The sequence below is a fragment of the Erythrolamprus reginae genome, chromosome Z (assembly GCF_031021105.1).
Source record: "Erythrolamprus reginae isolate rEryReg1 chromosome Z, rEryReg1.hap1, whole genome shotgun sequence".
Lineage (NCBI taxonomy): Eukaryota > Metazoa > Chordata > Lepidosauria > Squamata > Dipsadidae > Erythrolamprus > Erythrolamprus reginae.
Genome location: NC_091963.1, coordinates 90,674,701 through 90,697,032, shown reverse-complemented (window position 1 = coordinate 90,697,032; position 22,332 = coordinate 90,674,701). Strand labels below are relative to the sequence as shown.

At 40.0% G+C, this 22,332-nt stretch overlaps 1 protein-coding gene across 4 annotated transcripts in view; it reads left to right on the top strand.

Annotated features, from left to right (window-relative positions):
* Nucleotides 1–22,332, top strand: part of FHOD3 (formin homology 2 domain containing 3) — a 363,967-nt gene that overhangs the window by 53,253 nt on the left and 288,382 nt on the right. For all 4 annotated transcript variants that reach the window (XM_070728908.1, XM_070728906.1, XM_070728907.1 and 1 more), the window contains exon 3: nucleotides 7,169–7,233. In XM_070728908.1, coding sequence (XP_070585009.1) covers nucleotides 7,169–7,233 — 65 coding nt within the window. The remainder of the gene's footprint in view (nucleotides 1–7,168; nucleotides 7,234–22,332) is intronic.

The window sequence follows — 22,332 nt, the reverse complement described above, 5'->3', positions numbered from 1 at the left end:
AAATTCATGATAGATCAGCTAAACGCTTAAAAGTGCAGGCCCAAGTGCACATTAACCCTGACCCCTCAGAGGCCTCTATCTTGCCTCCTCCTGGGTCCACTGTATTATCTCTGGATGAGCCAAACCTAAACATACCCCAACCTAACCTATGGGGCTTAGGTCCAGAGGAACCAGATATAATAGAAGATTCCTCCCAGCCAGAAACCTCTCAGGTTCCCAAGGACTCTTCTAACATTTCTGCTGATATTTCTTCCCTACCACCAGAATTTCAATCTATTTTTTCTGTCTTATCCAAGGCCATTGATGCTAAGCTCTCAGCCATCAATGTGCCATCTGTGTCTCATCCACCTCTGCGACCTCCCCGCCCCCATGGTTCTCCCTCAACCTTTAGAGCTCCAATGAATGAGGTCTCAGACTCTTCCCAGGACGAAGATGAGGATGAATATCCAGAAGAGGAGGAAGACCCCTTTCAGGGTCTCTCAGAAGACGAAGAATCCCAAGTCAAGACCCCTACTCCAGCTACTATTTTTCCTTCTCAACTTTTCAAATCTCTCCTTCTCAAGGCAAGAGTATCCACAGGTTTAGCTGGCCAGGAGAAGCAGACTACCTCCTCCACTGACCCCCCGGAGGAAAATTTACCATACTTCACAGAACAGCAGGAAGATAATGAGGTAATTCCTATGCCAAAATTGTTTAAGGATGCCTTACTTAAGCAGTGGGATCATCCAGCCTCTGGCCTTAACCCCACTACCAAAGACAAGAAATTGTACAAGCTCTCTCCTTCATACGAAGAGCTTCTATCATGCCCTAAACCTGATGAACCTGTAAAAACCCTCCACTCTGCTGCAGCCATGCCTGGTGAGGCAGAGGAGGTGCTTCGCCCAGAAGATAAGCGACTTGAGCAAATGCTCAAGAGAGGATTCACCGCTGACTCCTGGGCAATAAAGAGTGCCGCAGCTGCATCTTTTTTCTCCAGAGCTATGCTTCTATGGCTTCGTCAACTTCAACAGCATCTTCCTCCCGATGATCTGAGGGGTCAACAGGACTTTAACAAGGTTTTTGCTGCCGCCCAATACGTGGCAGATGCTACACTTCAATCCTCCAGATTTGCAGCCAGGTCTATAGCGGCCTCCACAACGGCCATAAGACTTCTATGGCTTCGCCCTTGGCAGGCAGGAGTACGACAGAAGTGGCAACTAGCCATGGGGCCATTAAAACGCGATCTCCTCTTCGGAGATCTTCTGGACCCCCTGCTCACTGAGACCACAGACAAGAAGAAGGTTTTGGGTCCCATCATCAAGAAGGCCACCAAAATGCAGCCTTTTCATCGCCCAGGGCGTCAACAGGAACAGGGGTCTACCTTTCAAAGACAACCAGGTCAGTATTCCCCTCGTTTTCGTTCCCAAACTAGAAACTCCAGGGGTAGAGGCTTCCGTTACCAAAGAGGAGCCTCTTCCATTAGGGCTTCAAAGAAACCTAGATGGTAATTCCCCTTTTTGTCCAATAGGTTTCTCCTCCGCATGGCGCCGCTCCTCCAAGGACCCCTGGGTTATTGACACTGTAGAAAGGGGCCTCCGTTTAGAGTTTATTTCCTTTCCCCCTAAACGTTTCATTTCTTGCCCCTCCCCCAGGTCTTCCTCATCCCGTCTCCGGATGGAGGAAGCTATTTCTCATTTATTATCTATCAAAGCCATTCAATCAGTCCCTCCCGACCAAAAAGGCCGGGGCTTCTATTCCATCCTTTTTATGGTCCCTAAGACTTCTGGAGGCTGGAGAGCCATTCTAGATCTCAAAAAATTGAACCTATTCATCAAATATAGAAAATTCAAGATGCACTCCTTGTCATCCATTTTAGCCTCTCTTCATCCAGGGGACTTCATGGTCTCCTTGGATCTCACAGAAGCCTATCTCCATATCCCCATTGCCAAACACCACAGAAGATATTTACGTTTTGCCTTCCAGGGCAGACACTTTCAGTATAGAGCTATGCCCTTTGGGCTCTCCTCGGCCCCAAGAGTCTTTACCAAGCTCTTGGGAGCCCTGGCGGCTCACATCCGGGCCACGCCCATTCATATTTTATGTTATTTAGATGACATTTTAATTCATGGGAATTCTAGAGATAGAGTGGCCGCAGATCTTTCTGTCACCATGTCAGTTCTACAGAACCATGGTTTCTCCATAAACTTCGATAAAAGCCACCTTCGACCATCCACTTCCATTCTACATCTGGGATCCATCATTAATGCTGAGATATCCCAGGTATTTCTCTCCCCTGAGAGGAAACAGAGTATAGAAGATCTGATTTCACGTGTTTTGTCCCAACAATCAGTTTCCATAGTCACCCTATCTTCCCTACTGGGAAAGATGGTATCATGCATTGGCATTATTCCCTGGGCTCGTCTCCACGCCAGGGAACTACAGTGGCTTCTGTTACCTTTCCAGAGATCGGGGCACAGCAACTCGACACGTCGTATCGCCATCCCACCAGCAGTTCGCAGATCTCTCAAATGGTGGATCTCTCCAGCCATGGACAAAGGTTCCCCCTTCAGGTGCCCAGACCAGTTTGTTGTCACCACAGATGCCAGTCTACTGGGTTGGGGAGCCCATGCACAAGGATTGATAGCCCAGGGCACTTGGTCACCGGAGGAAGCCTCCAGGCCCATCAACTGGCTGGAGTTAAGGGCCGTTTCCCTAGCCTTAAAACAATTCATGCCTCACATCACCAACCAACATGTTCTGATTCTGACCGACAACATAGCCACCAAAAGCCATATTTGCAGACAGGGAGGCACGAGATCCAAGGCTCTCATGAGGGAGGCCCTAAAGTTAGGCCTTTGGGCGGAGAAACATCTCCAGTCGCTCCTAGCCGATCACATCTCGGGAAGCCTCAATGTCCAAGCGGACTGGCTCTCACGAGCGACTATAGATCCAGGAGAGTGGAATCTTCATCAGACACTGTTCCACCAAATCTGCCTCAGGTTCGGCTTTCCAGTACTGGATCAGTTTGCGACCGAAACCAATGCCCAGCTCCCTCGCTTCATCTCCAGGTTTCCAGCCCCGGGAGCGGAGGCAGTCAATGCTCTCAGGAGCCCCTGGCCTCCAGGCCTCCTTTATGCTTTCCCCCCAATTCCAATCTTACCGGAGGTGATCCACAAGATCATCCTAGAAAGAGCTCGAGTGATCTTGATCGCCCCCCACTGGCCTCGCCGGCCCTGGTTCGCGGACCTTCAGCAACTGTCCGTTCAGGACCCTTGGCGACTCCCCGTTTCGGAGGATATGTTACGGCAGGGGGCCTCATTCCATCCAGACCCGGAGTGGTTCCACCTCACCGCCTGGCTATTATCCGGAGAGACTTAGACCTGCGAGGGTACGACCCGGATACAGTGGAAATTATCCTGAAGGCCAGAAGAGGATCTACCAATAGGATATACAACCATACTTGGTCCAAATTTCATCAGTGGTGCTCGCAGGAGGGTTTATCCCCCCTGTGTCTTCCCATCCACAGGATAATTGCCTTTCTCATGAAAGGTTTCCATCAAGGCCTCTCTCTCTATCCGTCGGCACTTAGCAGCCATTTCTACGGTCTTGGCAGGACCTCGCAGACAGCCGCTCCGTTCCTTTCCGGAAATCCAAGAATTCCTCAAAGGTATGGCCAACCTCAGACCTTCTAAAGTCCACAGGTACCCTTCCTGGGACTTGCCACGGGTTCTCCACTCCCTTACTCAGGCACCATATGAACCCCTGAAATCAGCATCTCTCAGGTACCTATCCTTCAAGGTAGCATTCCTGGTGGCGATTACATCCGCCCGACGCATCTCTGAGTTGGCTGCTCTCTCAATCAGACAGGACCTCTGCCAGTTCCATCAGGACAAAGTGGTCCTACGCCTGGACCCCACCTTCCTACCCAAGGTCAGTTCCATGTTCCACAGATCCCAGGATATCGTCTTACCTTCCTTCTGTTCCCAACGGGACCATCCCCTGGCTATTAGATGGCACACTCTGGACTTGTCTAGAGCGCTGAAAATTTACATTCAGCGCACAGGCCACATTCGGAGATCTGAAGCACTCTTCGTGGCCTATCATCCCAGATCCATGGGCTCCAGAGTGTCTTCAACAGTGATAGGCCGTTGGATCAGGGGAACCATTTCTAAAGTCTATGAGTCAGCCTCTCTCTCCATTCCAAAGAATATTACAGCGCACTCTACCAGAAGTGCTGCCACTTCGGCGGCGTGGGCGACTCAAGCCCCGTTGGAAGAAGTGTGTAAAGCAGCCACTTGGGCCTCGCCTAATTCCTTCATCAGGCACTATAAAATCGATACATATGCCTCAGCGGATGCGGCCTTCGGTAGAAGGGTTCTCCAATCCGTTATTTCTCACAATGACAACTTGAACCCTCCCTAGGGACCTATCTATTGGGTATGTCCCACGTGACTGCTGGACCCGCTCCTTTAGCACGGAGAATAGGCGTTGATCGCTTACCTGAACGCCTCTTCTCGTGCGGTGAGCGGGTACAGCAGTCACTTCCCTCCCTTATGTGTTTTCCTCTTCTTAACTTCTATAACCTAACCTTATTCTAACTCACGAGAGTTGAACATACTTGAGCCTTTCACATCTGAGCCTAAGTCTACGGATTCGCGAATTCTGGGAAGGGGCGGATCCAGCAGGCTTTTTTAATACAAGGCTCAGTTCCACCGGATTGGACATGAGCAACCCATGTGATTGCTGTACCCGCTCACCGCACGAGAAGAGGCGTTCAGGTAAGCGATCAACGCCTATTTTCTTCTCACCTCAAAAAATCGGGCTCAAAGCATCCTCCTCCACCATTGGACGATGGATCCGTGGGACCATTGCAAAGGCCTATGATGTGGAAGGCATCCAAAGACCTCTGGGCATCACCGCCCACTCCACTAGGAGTGCAGCCACATCAGCAGCCTAGGCCACTCAATGAACCTTGGAGGAACTATGCAGGGCAGCTACCTGGACCTCCCTCACTCCATTCATTCGCCATTATAGAATTGACAAATTCACTTCGGCTCAAGCGGCCTTTGGTCGGAGGGTCCTACAACGAGTAGTGGAACATGTGGGGTAATCCCTCCCTCGGGACAATAACTTTGACATGTCCCATCCTGACTGTCGACTCCTCCCTTCAAGGAGAATGAGCGTTGACTCACCTGATACGCTCTTTCTCTTGGTTGAGGAGTCGACAGTCAGGTCCCTCCCTATTTTATCCATTACCTGTCTCCCGTTTTTTGGGCATGTTTGCTTAACCCCCACAACATTAAACAATGATAGTTCCTGTATATAGTTCAGATTTTTACCCTTTTTGAATCTTTAGAAGTTTAAGTTTGTGCTGCCACTCCAAGTCAATGTTTTCAGTTACATCATCAAAACTGGGCCTATGGGCGGGTCCAGCATTTTTATACTTCTCTGACTTGGACATGCCTCTGATGAGTGTTGACTCCTCAACCAAGAGAAAGAGCGTATCAGGTGAGTCAACACTCATTTTCTCATGTTGTCTCTCATGGTTGAGGTCAACCTATGATGTCAATTACAGGCGTCTCTCATCTTTTTAAGTGGGAGAACTTGCACATTTGGTGTCTGACTAAATACTTCCCCCCCACTGTATAATGGAGAAGGCAACATAATGAGGTATACATATGTAAAAGATATGGTGTTTAAGAAAGAAATTACCTTAGAATATGTGTCAACAGAAAATATGCTAGCTGATATATTTACAAAGCCATTATCAAATGAAAGACATAGAAACTTGATGTATTTGCTAGCAGTAAAGAGAAAGTGTAAATAAATGTTTTTCCATGCAAATGAAATAATAAATGAATTTATATTATTTTAGTTTGAAAAAAAAAGTAAATTATTTCAGCAGGAGTATGTTAGCATATAGCATGGGAAAGGAGGATGGAATGTTGAGAGAGAGCTAATTTGCATATTGGTATGTAAATCAGTTATTGGCAGTTGGAAGATAGAATTATTGGGGATTCGTATGCTGACTGTTGGTGAATCTGCATCATAGAGAGCAGATGTATAGAGAAATATAGTTATATTGTCAAGTTGTTTATTTGTGTAAATATGAAACTAGTTCAATGAGAAAAGAAGAAATAAAAGCATAAGATTTATATTGAAGTCATTGTATCTATATCATGGTTCTGCTATGAAGAGTCTCTGCTGTATGAACTGCAGAACCTCACTTATAACCATAAATAACATAGAAATCCAACATAATGGGTTATAGGCCCAGATAACCAGATACCCAGAATGTGCTTCATTAAAGTTTAATAATAAAAAGAAGAAAAATTTCAGTAGAGAAGATATTGAAGGCTGTGGCAGTTGGTGGTGTGAGGAGAAATTTCTGTGACAGTTGGCAGTGTGAGGAGAAAATTTAAAGGCACAGTATTAAAGGTGCAAATTTTTCTCTGAAGATTTATCAAAATGGCTGGGGATATGATACAAAAGTCACTAATCAGCAACTAGTAAACTTCAAATTTTGTTTGATTCTCTTGGCAGTAAGGATCAGTTGCAAGTTTGTAAGAAATTTTGAACTGGCTCAGTTATTTTATGAGAAGTTATGATACCTACATTTTCTGAAGAAATTTTGGAGCATCTGTAATGGGGGAAGGAAAAGAAGACTATAATTCTAACCCTAATTTTAACTAAAGTCTTGGGTGAGTCCTGAACAAATGGCACGCAGATATAAGTATGAATACACAAATAAAACCATAGACAGAAGTTCAGATAATTGGGCCTTTTGTTCGAAAATTTATTTTCTTTGTACTCCTTATTTGAAATTCCGATAAGTAAGTATGGGCTCAAATATATATGAATATGTATGTACCCTTGTATATTTCCAATTTTGGTTCAAAATGGGATTTGGGGAAACTAGTAATAAAATAACATTATTTTTTTTCTACAGGGTTAATTCACAGTACAAATCAATCCAGACCAGATCTGATAAAAAAAATAGAATTAAAAGTTTAAATTCAAAATTCAACTGCAGATATCATAATACACATAGACATGTATGATTTTTAATTGAAGAAATAATATCTGATTGTCTTTAAATTCATTAGATATCATTAAGACTAGATAAATTATTTTTTTCTGTAATTACTTTACACTGTGCTTATCACATTTATTTATTTCTTCTCCCCAGTAGGGGCAAGAAACACAGCATAATTCTGAGAACCCAACTTTCAGTCCGAGTCCATGCCTGCATTGGTAAGTGTGCATAGTAGGTTTTAAATAGAAACTTTTATGAAGTAGAAATATTCTTAAAGAAAGAATCTATGTGTTTGGAATAATATAATCTTACATTTGTAATTTTGAAACAACTGAAATTATCTTACTATAGAATCCTGCAAACCATATTGCCTAGCAAAATATAATTTATCTGTTTAATGAGTAATACAACAAAAATAATTATAACAATCATTCAGAATAAGCAATTTCAGAGTTTTATTTCTATTTATTTATGAAGTTTCTGTCTAATTCCACAGTTCTTGAACTGTGAATATTAGGGCAAATTGTATTCAGAATGTATAAAAGTTTCATTTTGTGTATCATTTAGTTTATAGATAGTCCTTAATAACTAATTGTGTAGCAAAACAATAATTATACACACCTTGATATAGGGTAGTGATGGCGAACCTTTTTGAGACCAAGTACCCAAACCGCAACCCAACACCCACTTATTTATCTCCGAGTGCCAATAGGGCAATTTACTGTATTTTTCAGACTATAAGACACACCAAGATTGTGAAGAGGTAAGTAAGAAAAAAGATTTGTTCTCCCCCCCCCCCCCCAATCCCCGGAGCACTTTGTAGGCCTATCAAATCATCTGTACACCCTACTATATGCAAAAACAGGCCCATTTTGCAAAATATGGGACACAGAGAGAGTTTGGGAAGTCTGCCGGGGAAGGCAAAAACACTCCAGTTTTTGTGAAAACTGGGTGCCATAGGTTCGCCATCATGGGGCGAGAGGATGAGCTTAACAGAGAACAGCTGCTGAAAGGGATTTGCTTCCCATCTCATTTTCTGATATAAACTGATGAAAAGGCTTTGTCTTTCATTGGTCTCTCTGAGGGAGAAGTTTCTGATGTGAAGCTCTGATCTTTTTGGATTTGCAGTCTATTTTTATAACAAAATTCTTGAGTATGTAATCACAATGATTGACTTGGTCCAAAGATAGCTAACTAGTAGCAAGTTAATATACAGCATTGGGAAAGTTCATACTAAGCAAGCAGGTGGGCATATAATTGCTAATTTAACCTTTTGCTCTTAGGTAGAACAATAGAGCTGAACAAGCAAGTAACCTTTACCCTATATCCGTGATGGCGAACCTATGGTATGCGTGTCTCTCTGTCTGTCTCTCTCCCCCTCCGCCTCCCTCCTTCTCTCCATGAATGTATCCAATCCGGTATCCTAAATGCAGCGAGATGCAGGTAGGCTTCCCATCTAAGGTTCCAAATTTTAAAATTCCTGGTGGTTATCTGCTCTAGAAAATGAGATAGACTAGATTTGCCTGAAGAGATTTCAAAATCGTTGTTAAAACCTGGCTTTGCCGACAGGCCTGGGGGACCTGAATTTTAACACCAGACGTGCCCGAATTATGTTTCTTAGATTTTGGGGGGAAAGGGTTATAATTTGGGTTTGTTATGGTTTTGGGGTTTTAATTATTGTTAGTTTTGACTTCTTTTTTTATCATTGTATCACATATTGTTTTTTATTGCTGTAAGCCGCCCTGAGTCCTATGGGATTGGACGGCATAGAAGTCAAATAAATTAGATTAAATTAAATTAAAATATATTTTTTATGACAGAGCCTGTTGCTCATGCAATGGAGTGCAAACCAGGTCTTCTACTCCAAAGCGTCCTATGAAGTAGATTTGTTTACTGATTTACCCATGACATTAGAGAATTCAAGAGCCACAAGCTAGTGAGTGCCAAAAAGTTAGGTGATATTTTCCAATGACCGTAAGCCATTTCTAGGTCCTCAATTATCTAGGCTCTCAACAGTCAGGATTCAGGCCCGGCTACAGCACGGAAACTGCTTTGGTCGCACTGATGGATGATCTCTAGCGGGCCCGGGATAGGGGTTTATCCTCTATCCTGGTTCTTCTTGACCTCTCAGCAACTTTCAATACTATCGACCATGGTATCCTTCTGCGCCGACTGGAGGGGTTAGGAGTGAAGCAGTGGAAGCGATGGAGGCTGTTAGGGTCTGGATGGATGCCAACAGGCTAAGGCTCAACCCTGACAAGATGGAGTGGCAGTGGGTTTTGCCTCCCAAGAACAATACCATCTGTCCGTCCATTACCCTGGGGGGGGGGATCACTGACCCCCTCAGAGGGTCCGCAACTTGGGCGTCCTCCTTGATCCACAGCTGACTTTAGAACATCATCTTTCAGCTGTGGCGGGGGGGGCATTTGCCCAGGTTTACCTGGTGCACTAGTTGCCGCCCTACCTGGACAGGGAGTCCTTGCTCACAGTCACTCATGCTTTTATCACCTCAAGGTTCAACTACTGTAATGCTCTCTACATGGGGCTACCTCTGAAGAATGTTCAGAAACTTCAAATCGTGCAGAATGCAGCCGCATGAGCGGTCTTCCTAGATACACCCATGTTTCTCCAAAACTCTGCGGACTGCACTGGTTGCCGATTGGTTTCCAGACACAATTCAAAATGTTGGTGATGACCTACAAAGCCCTACATGGCATCGGATCAGATTACTTACGGGATCGCCTTCTGCCGCATAAATCCCAGCGGCCGGTTAGGTCCCACAGAGTTGGCCTCCTCCGGGTCCCGTCAATCAGACAATGTCATTTGGCGGGGCCTAGGGGAAGAGCCCCGCCCTCTGGAATCAGCTCCCCCCCAGAGATTAGCACTGCCCCCACCCTCCTTGCCTTCCGCAAGATTCTTAAGACTCACCTATGTCGCCAGGTGGGGACAATTAGATCTAGACCCCCTGACCACTAAATGTGATGCAAGGTGTGATTGAACTGGTTGATTGATTAATAGATTGGGTTTTTAGCTGTAGCTTTTGAATGTACTAGATTTGTTTTATATGCTTTGTTTTTACACTGTATCCTGTGAGTTGCCATGAGGTTTCAGAGAAAGACGGAATACAAATCTAAGAAATAAATAAATTAATACATTTACCGGTATTTGCATGGAATGGGGAATCTGTGGCCCTGCAGATATTACTGAATTTAAATGCCTAACATGCCATCAACTAGCTGGGGCAGGAGGGAGTTGATATTCAGCAATTTCTGTTGGGCCAGCCTATGTATATCTGCTTGGTAGGCTGCAGCATAAGTCCAAATTTACTTGCATGACATTCTTTAAAATTGGCAGTAAAAAGGGTTTAGTTCAACTGGCAATCTTTTTATGAATTTGCATCAGAAAATGAGATGGGAAGCAAATCCCTTCCATCAAGTTCATCCTCTAGTCTCGTGATGGTGAACCTACAGCACCCAGTTTTCACAAAAACTGGGGTGTTTATGCCTTTCCCGCGTCCTCAGAAGCATTCTGCAGACCTCCCAAACCCTCTGTGTGTGGCTTATTGTTTGCAAAGTGGGCCTGTTTTTCACCCATTTTTGCGAAAAGCAGGGTGTGCAGAGGGTTTGAGAGGCCTACAAAGTGCTCCTAGGGGTGGGCCAGGGAGGACAAAAACTTTTTTCTTACCTCTTCACAATCTTGGTGTGTCTTATATGTCTGAAAAATATGGTAAATTTCCCTATTGGCACTTGGAGATAAATACGTGGGTTTGGATTGCGATTTGGACACTCAGTTTCAAAAATATTACCATCACTGCCCTAGATACATGGAAGGGTCTTAATTACCTTAGGTGAAGGAAAGTCTTAAGTGAATATTAAGCATAAAACGTATCAGGAAAGACTTAATGAACTCAATCTGTATAGTCTGGAGGACAGAAGGAAAAGGGGGGGACATGATCGAAACATTTAAATATGTTAAAGGGTTAAATAAGGTTCAGGAGGGAAGTGTTTTTAATAGGAAAGTGAACACAAGAACAAGGGGACATAATCTGAAGTTAGTTGGGGGAAAGATCAAAAGCAACGTGAGAAAATATTATTTCACTGAAAGAGTAGTAGATCCTTGGAACAAACTTCCAGCAGACGTGGTTGGTAAATCCACAGTAACTGAATTTAAAAATGCCTGGGATAAACATATATCCATCCTAAGATAAAACACAGGAAATAGTATAAGGGCAGACTAGATGGACCATGAGGTCTTTTTCTGCCATCAGTCTTCTATGTTTCTATGTTTCTAATATTATTTTCCTTAAGCTAATAAAAGGAGTGGGTTGCATTAACTAGGCACGTAGGCTTGATTCCATCATATATCGTTTTAGACTTAAATAATTCAGAATAATGAGATGCTTTATTGACAATATAGATTTGCCTATCATTGCAATAACTGGCAAAGGCCAACAAACTATTCAAAATCTTAAAAGATGATGCAGTAAAAGTACTACACTCAATTTGCCAGAAAATTTGGAAAACTGAACAATGGCCACAGGTTTGGAAAAGGACAGTTTACATTCCAATTCCAAAGAAGGGCAATGCCAAAGAATGTTTATTGCACTCATTTTATATGCCAGCAAGACTATTCTCAAGCTAGGCTCCAGCAATAAGTGGACTGAGAACTACCAGAAGTGCAGGTAGGATTTTGAAGAGGCAGAGGAACTAGAGATCAAGTTGCCAACATACTATGGATCATGGAGAAAGCTCTGAGTTTTAGAAATACATCTACTACTGTTTCATTGACTATGCTAAAGCATTTGATTGTCTGGATCACAACAAAGTGTGGCAAGTTCTGGAAGAGATGGTAATACCAGACCATCTTATTTGTCTCTTGAGAAACCTATATGCAGGTCAAGAAGCAACAGTAAGAACTGGATATGGAACCACTGATTAGTTCAAAATTGAGAAAGGAGTTCAGCAAGGCTGTAGAACTGTTGCCCTATTTAACTTTTATGCAGATCATGATTAATCACAAATTGGAATTAAGATTGCCAGGAGAAATATCAAATATCAACAACCTCATATATGCAGATGATGCCACCCTAATGACAAAAAGTGAAGAGGAACTAAAGAGCTTCTTGATGCAGATGAAGGAGGAGAGTGCAAAATTTGGCTTGAAACTCAACATTAAGAAAACTAAGATCATGGCATCTGGCCCTCTCAGTTCCTGGCAAATAGATGGGGAAGAAACGGAGGTAGTAAGAGATGGTATTTTCCTGGGCTCAAAGATCACTGTGGATGGGGACTACAGCCAAGAAATTAAAAGACAGTTGCTCCTGGGAAGGAAATTTATGGCAAACCTAGACATCATACTAAAAAGCAGAAACATCACTCTGCCAATAAAAGTGCTTGTGGTCAACTCTATAGTTTTCCCAGTTGCAATGTATGGCTGTGAAAGTTGGATTATTAGGAAGGCTGAGTGCCAAAGAATTGAAGCCTTTGAACTATGGCTCTGGAGAAGACTTCTGAGAGTCACTTGAACTGCAAGGGGGAAAACCAGTCAGGAAAACAGTCCTGACTGATGGACAGATTGTATTTGTATAAGCAGGGGTGGGCTACTGCCCGGATGGGGTGGGGTGGGGTGGGATGCAGTGGGGTAGTGAAAATGGGTACCCAATTTGCACTGAAAGATGTTAAATAAAAATAAGCCACGCCCACAATGCGGTAGCAAAAATTTTGGCAGTCCTTCACTGAGTGAGTATAAGATGCACCGGAGTGTAAGATGCACCTAGAAAACAAGGGGGAAAGTATTCTGAACCAAATGGTGTAGTAATTTATTTTTTAATAAAATACCAGTGTAGTAGAATACTTTTTACAAACATGTATACTTTTTACAACCATGTACACTTTTGACAAACATCAAACTTGACAGCTTTAAGATTTGTGGACTTCAACTCCCAAAATTCCTCCTCCAGTCATGCTAGTTCAGGAATCGGAGTTGAGTTTTAACCCTTGTATTCCCCTCGGGTCAAAAGGACCCAAAATGAAGTTTGAGACCCTGTAAAAAATTTTCACTGCATATCTGAAACTTGAAATTCCATGACTTTTTCCTCATTTGATGGGGTTTTTTGGTGTGTGTGTGTGTATAGTTTTTGATGGGCAAAAAAAGTTACCAATGTTACCCTCTGGGTCCTTTTAGACCCGGAGTATAAAAGGGTTGGTTCTAGCTACTGGGATGGTCTTTTTGAATACTTTGTTCACTAGTATACTAATTTGAACATTTCTGAACAAAATGATATGAAAATTGAAATGAAATAATTAATGCTTATGTGTTTATTTTGCTCAGAAAAGCCCACCCCCCGTTTTTGTGGAATTTGTTCATTTTCATCTAGATTAGGCTGCATAATCTTACTTTATTGACCATCTTTGGCATTGAATACTAATTTGAACATTTCTGAACACAATGATATGAAAATTGAAATGAAAAGAATGATCCTTATTTGTTTATTTTGCTCAGAAAAGGGCCTCTCCCCCCACGGCTGTGTGAACTTTTTTCAATTTATAGATAGAATAGCCTGCCAAATCAGAATTTTTTGACCATCTTTGGCGTTGGCATACTAATATGAACATTTCTGAACATAATGAAATGGGGAAAAAATTAAGTTTTGAACACTTGTAGTCCTCTGGGTCATATGTGACTCAGAGTAAAAAAGGTTGGTTCTGGCTACTGGAATGGTTTTTTTGAATACTTTTTTTGCTAGTATACTAATTTGAACATTTCTGAACACAATGAAATGAAAATTGAAATGAGAAAATTAATGCTTATTTGTTTATTTTGCTGAGAAAAGCCTGCCCCCCCCCCCGGCTGTGTGCAATTATTTCAATTTATAGATAGATTAGCCTGCAAAATCTTTTTTTTTTCAATTCAATTTTTCATTTGTTTGTGATTAGGGATGTTCAAATTATTGTACTAGTGAAAAAATATTCAAAAAAACCATTCCAGTAGATAGAACCAACCTTTTTATACTTCGGGTCTAAAAGGACCCGGAGGTGCACAAGTGTATAATCTTTGCGAACATCCTTTTTTCTCATTTCAATTTTCATTTCATTATGTTCAGAATGTTCAAATTAGTATGCCAATGCCAAAGATGGTCAAAAGGTTCTGATTTTGTAGGCTAATCGAGATAAAAATGAACAAACTTCAAACTTGACAGTCATGCTAGATGTCTTCAATTAGAAGGCAAAAACAGCTCTATTTTTGTGAACAAGGGGCCGCAAAATGCCCCCATTTTTGTGAAAAATGAGCCATTATTCCCCAAACGGAGTCATTTTTGCCATTCTCCAGCACCCAAGAGCTGTCTGCAGGCTCCCCATACCTTTTCCTCACCCCATTTTTGAGAAATGCACCCATTTTTGCAAAAATTGGCATTTTTGTCATTCCCCAGCACCCAAGAGGGACTGTAGGCAGGGGGTGGGACTTTGGGACAGCAAAAAAAATTAATGGCTGCATTCGGTGTATAAGACGCACCAACATTTCCACTCTCTTTTGGGGGGGGGGGGGAATTGAATGTTATACTCCGAAAAATATGGTACTATGGACAATGTCTGTAGAAGAGTTTTCCCATAGTTTGGAACTTAACACTAAGTCAAAGGCAACCCCGAGATCAATATAGGCATAATAAAGTACTGAATGTGCTGTAAAAGTATATTGCTGATCTAGGAAATACTTTAAGTTAAAGCATAGTCCAAGACTACTACATGGGGCTACCTTTGAAGAGTGTTCGGAAATTTCAAATGGTCCAAAATGCAGCCGCGTGAGCGTTATTAGGCCTCCCAAGGCATGCCCATATCTCAGCACCACTCCATGGACTGCATTGGCTGCCGATCGGTTTCTGGACACAATTCAAAGTGTTGGTTATTACCCATAAAGCCCTAAATGGCATAGGACCAGATTATCTCCGAGACCGCCTTCTGCCGCAAGAATCCCAGTGTCCGGTGAGGTCCCACAGGATGGGTCTTCTCAGTGTCCCGTCAGCCAGACAATGCTGGCTGGCGGGGCCTAGGGAAAGAGCCTTCTCTGTGGGGGCCCCAGTCCTCTGGAATCAGCTTCCTCCAGAGATTTGCATTGCCCCCACCCTCCTTGCTTTCCGAAAAAGCTTGAAAACTCATCTTTGCCACCAGACCTAGGGCCACTAGATCTCTCCCCCTGACCAACAGATGTGTTTAGAGTGACCTATTGAGTGAATGATAAATTGAATGTTTTTAAGTTTTTAGGATCTTTTTAGTTTTTTAATCGTAATTAATTGGATCAAATTGTTTTACTATACAGTCTATGTTTGTTGTGAGCTGCCCCAAGTCCATGGAGAGGGGCGGCATACAAATCCAATAAATGAATGAATGAATGAATGAATGAATGAATGAATGAATGAATGAATGAATGAAAGAAACAAACAAACAAACAAACAAACAAACAAACAAACAGTGTGCCCTTCCTAAAAGCTGTTTTTCTATATCAGAGTTATCTGAACATAATCAGATGAAGTTTTAATTCTGCATCCAATAAAGATTAAAAGGGAAGGCAGGGCATGGACCATCAATCCAAATTATTAAGAAGGTGATGCCATAATGAAATTAATGATCTATTGTGGTTATTTGGCTATTCCAATAATCTTGGGACATTACTTGGAGAATGAAGGTTTTTTTTAATCCAATCTTAGGAGAGAAAGTCTTCTTAGAAGAATATAGCATCCTGAAGAGATCCTCCCAAATATTAGCTTTTTACCTTAACTTGAAATATATATGCAATGATTGATGTTCTTCATTATTTTGTGTAAATAGAAGTTACTAAAATAATTTTTGTTGAATGAAAAGAATAAGACATAAGTGTGTTACTGATTTGATGAGAGAGAGGAAGAAACAAGAGGAGGGAGGAATACATACTTTTTATGTAGTGCATTACTAGTGTCTCCAGGCTTCCAGACCACAAAGGTAGGGACCACTGCTTTAGAGAAGTGTAGCCTATTGAGGGAGATAATGCCATGTGGATAATACTGAGCTAGATAAACCAATGATATGAATTGCTACGAATAGGGTATAAGATTTTAAAAATAATGCAAAGTTGACTATTTTTTTAAAAAAAAAATCTGCTGCTTGGACAAAACTCTATTTTCTATATTTGTTTTCTATAATTAAATAATATTATTTTACAAAGTTTTTTTTTTAAAAAAAACTCAGATTAATAGACCAAGGGATATCCAAGTGTATTCATATGGGGTGGTGTATTATTTTAAAAGATAGGAATAGAACTATGAAAACTGTATCCATTTATGTTAGATGAAGGATATTCAATAAATGTACATCATTGAATGTATAGGATTAACACCATGGGAAATGACAGTTGTGTACCGCATTGATTGTCAGACTGCAGCAGGAATATTATGTTCAGTTTTGATTGCCACAATACAAGAAGGACACTGAAGAACTGCACTGAAGAGTGCAGAGAAGAACAGTGAAGATGGTGAAGCTAAAATAGGAATGATTAAAGGAAAAGAACCTTTTGGCCTAAAGAATAAAAGATTTGGATAGCAATATTCCAATATTTGAAGAGCTAAAGCATAAAAAAAGTTTTATATCTGTAGTTCCTGAAAGTAGAACATAGGAAGATCCAGATTCAAAATGATAGTTTTTAATCATGATAGCTTGTGCACTATGGAACCTTCTCCTTCTTGGAGTTATGGGCGTTCCATCACTGACGTTTTCCGAGAAAGACTGCCCAACTATGTGTCTGGTATATCTATTTGTCTGAGGATATCAATCTCTGTATTTTTCTAAGAACAATAGGGAACCCTAAGAGGGTTAACAGATTGGAGCATGAGAAAAGTAGGTATATTAAACTATTAGCAATTGTAACTTAAATAAGTTATTTTAAATTTTAATGATAAATTGTCACTTGAGCAGATATTCAAAATATAGCAAAAATTGAGCTTATTTTAAGTTTTAACAAGAACTAATTACCATATATGAAAAATGTAAGTAGATTACAAATGGCACATCATTATGTGATATATTACATATTTTTATAGCAAAATTTGTTTCAAAACATCTTTCAACATTTATTTTAAAAAATCCTGCATGTAACCAAAAGGTTTTATAGAACTATTATGAGAAAATGCTGCATCATCATTCTTTTCCTAATGCTTGCTTGCCTGTTAGTCAGCCATCCACCCACCCACCCACCCATCCATCCATCCATCCATCCATCCATCCACCCTTCAGGATGTTTTGTATAATTGAGATTCCTAGCACTCAAAAGAGATTACTCCTTCCCCCAACAGTTTCTTACCCTCATTTATTTCTGTTCTTTGAGGTGGGATTGAAAGATCTTTGATGTCTTTTACCATATAAAAATGAGTTCAGAAGCTGTAGTGTGGAAGTCATCTATGTCAAATTAGGTTGTTGAAAAATAGCAAACGTTGAAGGTGGCTTTGTGTTGATGTCTCTCTTAAAAACATTATGGCAATGGGAACTATTCTAAAAAGAAAAAAGAAAATATATTAAGTCAGATGCAAATATGTTGAAAGAAATTTAGAGGAGAATTCATATAAAAATAATTTTATAGAAAGCTTATAGGAAAAAAATTGGTGGGGTAAAACTCATGACTGGAATGTACTGCTGAAGGATATGAACATTCAAAAGAGACAGATCTAACAAAAGAGGAGGTGCAGTAGTATTATATATTTAAAAAATCACTACACCTCTTCAGAAATGCCTAAAACTAGAGGATGAAAGCCCCCTTGAATGGATATGGATTAATATAAAAGGAAAAAAAGAATGACAATTTTATAGGCCATGGGCATCAGCCTTGAATGTGTCATGTGACGTATCATGATTTATCACAACATTTCTTGCCTTTATGGAAATGGGGTGGGCATGGCCTGGGCATGACACATCTGGCCTGTAGGCCGCCAGTTTGACAGGCCTTCTATAGGGTTATTATATTACAGGCAGAAGAATCAAGCAGAAGAAATGAACTTTTTGCTAATCAATTAACTAAATTAATGTATGTAGGAAATACACCTCAATAGTAATGGGGGACTTTAACTAGGAACATCAACTGGGAAACAAACTTTGCATCAACCACGAAATGGAACAGATTCCTTAAAAAGCCACCAACTTTGGTCAGCCAAAAGCTAGAGGAGGGAACTAGATGGTCAGCCAGATGAAGTAACAGAGTGGGGTTGAAGTTGCAGGGACTATGTGGGAGAGCGACCATGTCATATTGGAATTCATTATAATGCAGACACAAGCAATACAACAAAATCAAAGTAACTTCTTAGCCTTTAAAAGAGCTGATTTCAACAAACTTAGAATTTGGGAAGGATTCCCTGGATGAAAATTTTAAAGTTTGGAAATTCCCATAGGAAACAATGTAAAGTCAATTAATCCGTGCGACCAAAAAACCCCCCCCGCAAAAAAACCGCTGCCGCCCCGGCTGTCACCTTTTAAAACAGCCTGGGGGCTTCTCAGCGACCTCCCGAACGCCGAACACCAAACCCGAACTTCCGGGTTCGGCGTTCGGAGACAGCTGGGAAGCCGCGTGGCTGTTTTAAAAGGTCACAGCCGGGCTGGGGGGCTTCCCAGCAACCTCCCGAACCGAACCCAGGGTTCAGAAAAATTTTGCCTCTTCATACAAACTTTTTTCGAGTTACGAACCGGCGTTCGGGAGGCTGCTGGGAAGCCCCGCCGCCCGGCCCGGCTGTCACCTTTTAAAACAGCCGGGGGGCTTCCCAGCAGCCTCCCGAACGCCAGTTCGTAACTCGAAAAAAAGTTCGTAAGAAGAGGCAAAATTTTTCTGAACCCCGGGTTCGTATCACGAGTTGTTCGTAAGACGAGGGGTTCGTATCTTGAGGTACCACTGTAATCCAATTTGCAAAGATGAAATCAGAATGAACTAAGACTTGCAACAGATGTCAATAATAATAATAATAATAATAATAATAATAATAATAATAAAATAAAAATAATAAAATAGTAATAAAACATGTATTTTAACATGTAAAAAGCAAGAAAAAGTTAAGGGAAAAGTAAGTCCAATAATGGGATGAGTTGGGAAAAGAAGGTGATCTATCCACCCTAAAGAATTAAAGTTAATGTCATAGTCAGTAGAGAACTTAAATATTTATATAGGAACTAATGTAGTGGTTCTTAACCTATAGTCCATGGACTCCTGAGGAGGTGCAATGTTTTTTTTAAAAAATATTTTTATTGGTTTTTATAGGTTTACATAAAACAAACATATAACAGTGCACTGTGCATGTGCCCATCACCTAACAAGACTCACCCCCCATCACCCCCACCACCCCTATAAGAGGATTCAAATTTTTTTTTACTTATTTATCTATCTATTGATCCTTGGCTCTATCTTGAACAAATATTACTGAAAGAGTGATTGTAATTTATTTTTCATATTTACATCACAGATTCTACTTAACATATAGTCTTTTACCTTGTTCCATCGCACCATCAGCTTCTCCAATTTATTCTTATCAAAATTATTTAATCTTATTTCCATAATTTCAAAATGTATGTGATCCACCATATACCAGTACCAATTTTGTAGTGTCCATTTTGTAGAATCTTTCCATCCTAATACCATCACCGCTTGAGCACTTTCCAATGCTGCGGTTTTAATTTCCTTAAATTCTCCTAGTTCTCTATATTTGATTAAAATTGCTATTTCTTTTGTAATAATCCAGTTAATGTTTAACATTTTATTAATTTCATTCTGGACTACATTCCAGAATTTCTGAATTTCTGCACACTCCCAAATCATATGCATAAAAAATCCTTTTTTCTGGCATCCGTGCCAACATATGCCCTTCTCTTTCCCCTGGAAGTGTGCAATTAAATAAATAAATAAATAAATAAATAAATAAATAAATAAATAAATAAATAAATAAATAAATAAATAAATAAATAAGTGTGCAATTTGTACAGGTGTATAGTACCATTTATGTAAGATTTTTCTTCTCATCTCTCTAACTCTCGTATTTTTAATCTTGTATATATTTTCTATTATTTCTTTCATTTCTCTTTCATCTATTTGTAAATCATCCTGCCAACATCTTGTTAAACTTTTTGTTACTTCTTCTTCAATTTGCAATAGCATTCTATATATACTACCGGCTTGTGCTTTACTTTCATTTATCTTTTCACTTATTATTTTTTCTACACTATTTTCTTCCCGTAAGAAGGCTTCTTTATTCTCACTTTTGTTTAAGTATGTACATATTGCATTAATCTGCAATGTCCTCTGCCATTTAAGCCATATTTCTAAACATGCTTTAAAAGGATCACTTAAGGTACTGGTTTCAATTCTACTCCAATTTTTAAATAATAGTTCTTTATTATTTATATTATTAATTTCTTTTTCTATCCCTACCCATTTCTTTTCCCCCCATAACTGTAGCTCCATTAACCTTTCCATTTGAAATGCATTTCTATATAATACTAGACATGGGCTGCCCCCCCCCCCCCTTTCTCTTGTGCAATCTGCCAATGTTTCCTTATTCTGGGTTTTTTATCTCCTTCAATCCAGAAATTTAGTCTGTTATCCCATTCTCTTAATTTTGCCTCAGGAAAACTACCAGGTAGAACCTGAAACAAATACATCATTTTTGGTATTATCATCATCTTAAGAGCCCTAATCTTAGCCATTCTTCCTAACTTTTTACCCTTCCAATTTTTAATCTGCTTCTGGATTTTTTTCCATATTAGGTTATCATTGGCCGTTGCTATTTTTATTGGATTCTTGAATAACCAAATTCCCAAATATTTCATTTTTTTACAACCTAGTTTCAGTCCTGAAGTTTTTTGAATCTCGATTTGCTCTTTAGGGCCTGTATTTAAACATATTATCTCTGATTTGTCTATATTAACCTTCAGTCCAGATTGATCTTTAAATTCCTGAAGTAGTACCATTATTCTTTTCATCATTTCAATTGGGGTTTCAGACATCACTATAGCATCATCTGCAAATAAGTTTAATTTCAATTCCAATTCCCCTATTTGATAGCCTCTCCATTCCTTATCATTTCTAATTTTGTTTGCTAGGGTCTCAATTGCTAATGCAAATAACATTGGGGATAGTGAGCAACCCTGCTTAGTTCCATTTTGAATTTTAACCATTTCTGTTCTATTGCCATTTACTCTAATTTGAGCCACATTATCCTTATATATTGTTTCTATAACTCTACAAAATATGTTTCCCATATTTAAGTCTTTACATAATTGAAATAGGTAGTCATGGTTAACTTTGTCAAAAGCCTTATAGACATCTAATTTTAAAATGCATAATTTTCTTTTGGTACTGGTAGCATGGTGTAAAACATTGACCACGTTTCTTATTGGTTCATAAATTTTCCTTCCTTTCACAAATCCATATTGATCTTCTCCAATTATTTTTGGTAATATATTCTCCACCCTATTTGCCAATATTTTCATAAATATCTTATAATCTTGATTTAATAGGCTGATGGGGCGATAAGAACTCGGATCCATTAAATCACAATCTGGTTTTGGGATCGTTATAATTTCTGACATTTTCCACGTCTTTGGAGTTTCAAAAGTCTCCAATACATTATTGAACAATTTCTCCATATGCGGTAATAATTCATTCATATACACTTTATAATATTCAGCAGTAAAACCATCTGGACCTGGAGCTTTGGCCGGTTTCAATCCCTTAATAACTCTAGATATCTCCTCACTTGTAATTTTTGCATTTAACATTTGGGCATCTTCTTCCTCTAATTTCTTTTTAACCTCTGAGGTTTGCGAAACAACATACTCTTTTTTATATAATTCCCCATAGAAATCTCTCATTATTTTTTCCATTTCTACATTACTACGTTTTATTACACCACCCTTATCTTTTAAAGCAGAGATGTAAGATTTCTCTTTTCTTTTTTTCAAATAATGTACCATTTGCTTCATTGATTTGTTACTCCACCCTCTAATTCTATGTTTCATAATCATATTCATTTTATTCCATCTTTCTTCATCAAGTAATTGCAATTTCTTTTTCTTAAATGATAATAATAAATTCCATTCTCTATTTCTTGTAATTTTTAAAGTTTCTTGGATTAAATCTTGGATTAAATCTGCAATGTCATCATGCAGGATCTTCAAAGTCTTGAAAAATATTATGGTTTGATCATCCATGGCCACAAAAGGGGTCAGCAATGAAGAAAAGGTTGAGAACCACTGAACTAATGTATGTATCAGATATTTATTGTATCAGTTCTTTTTCTGTAATACTGCAGGTAATAACAT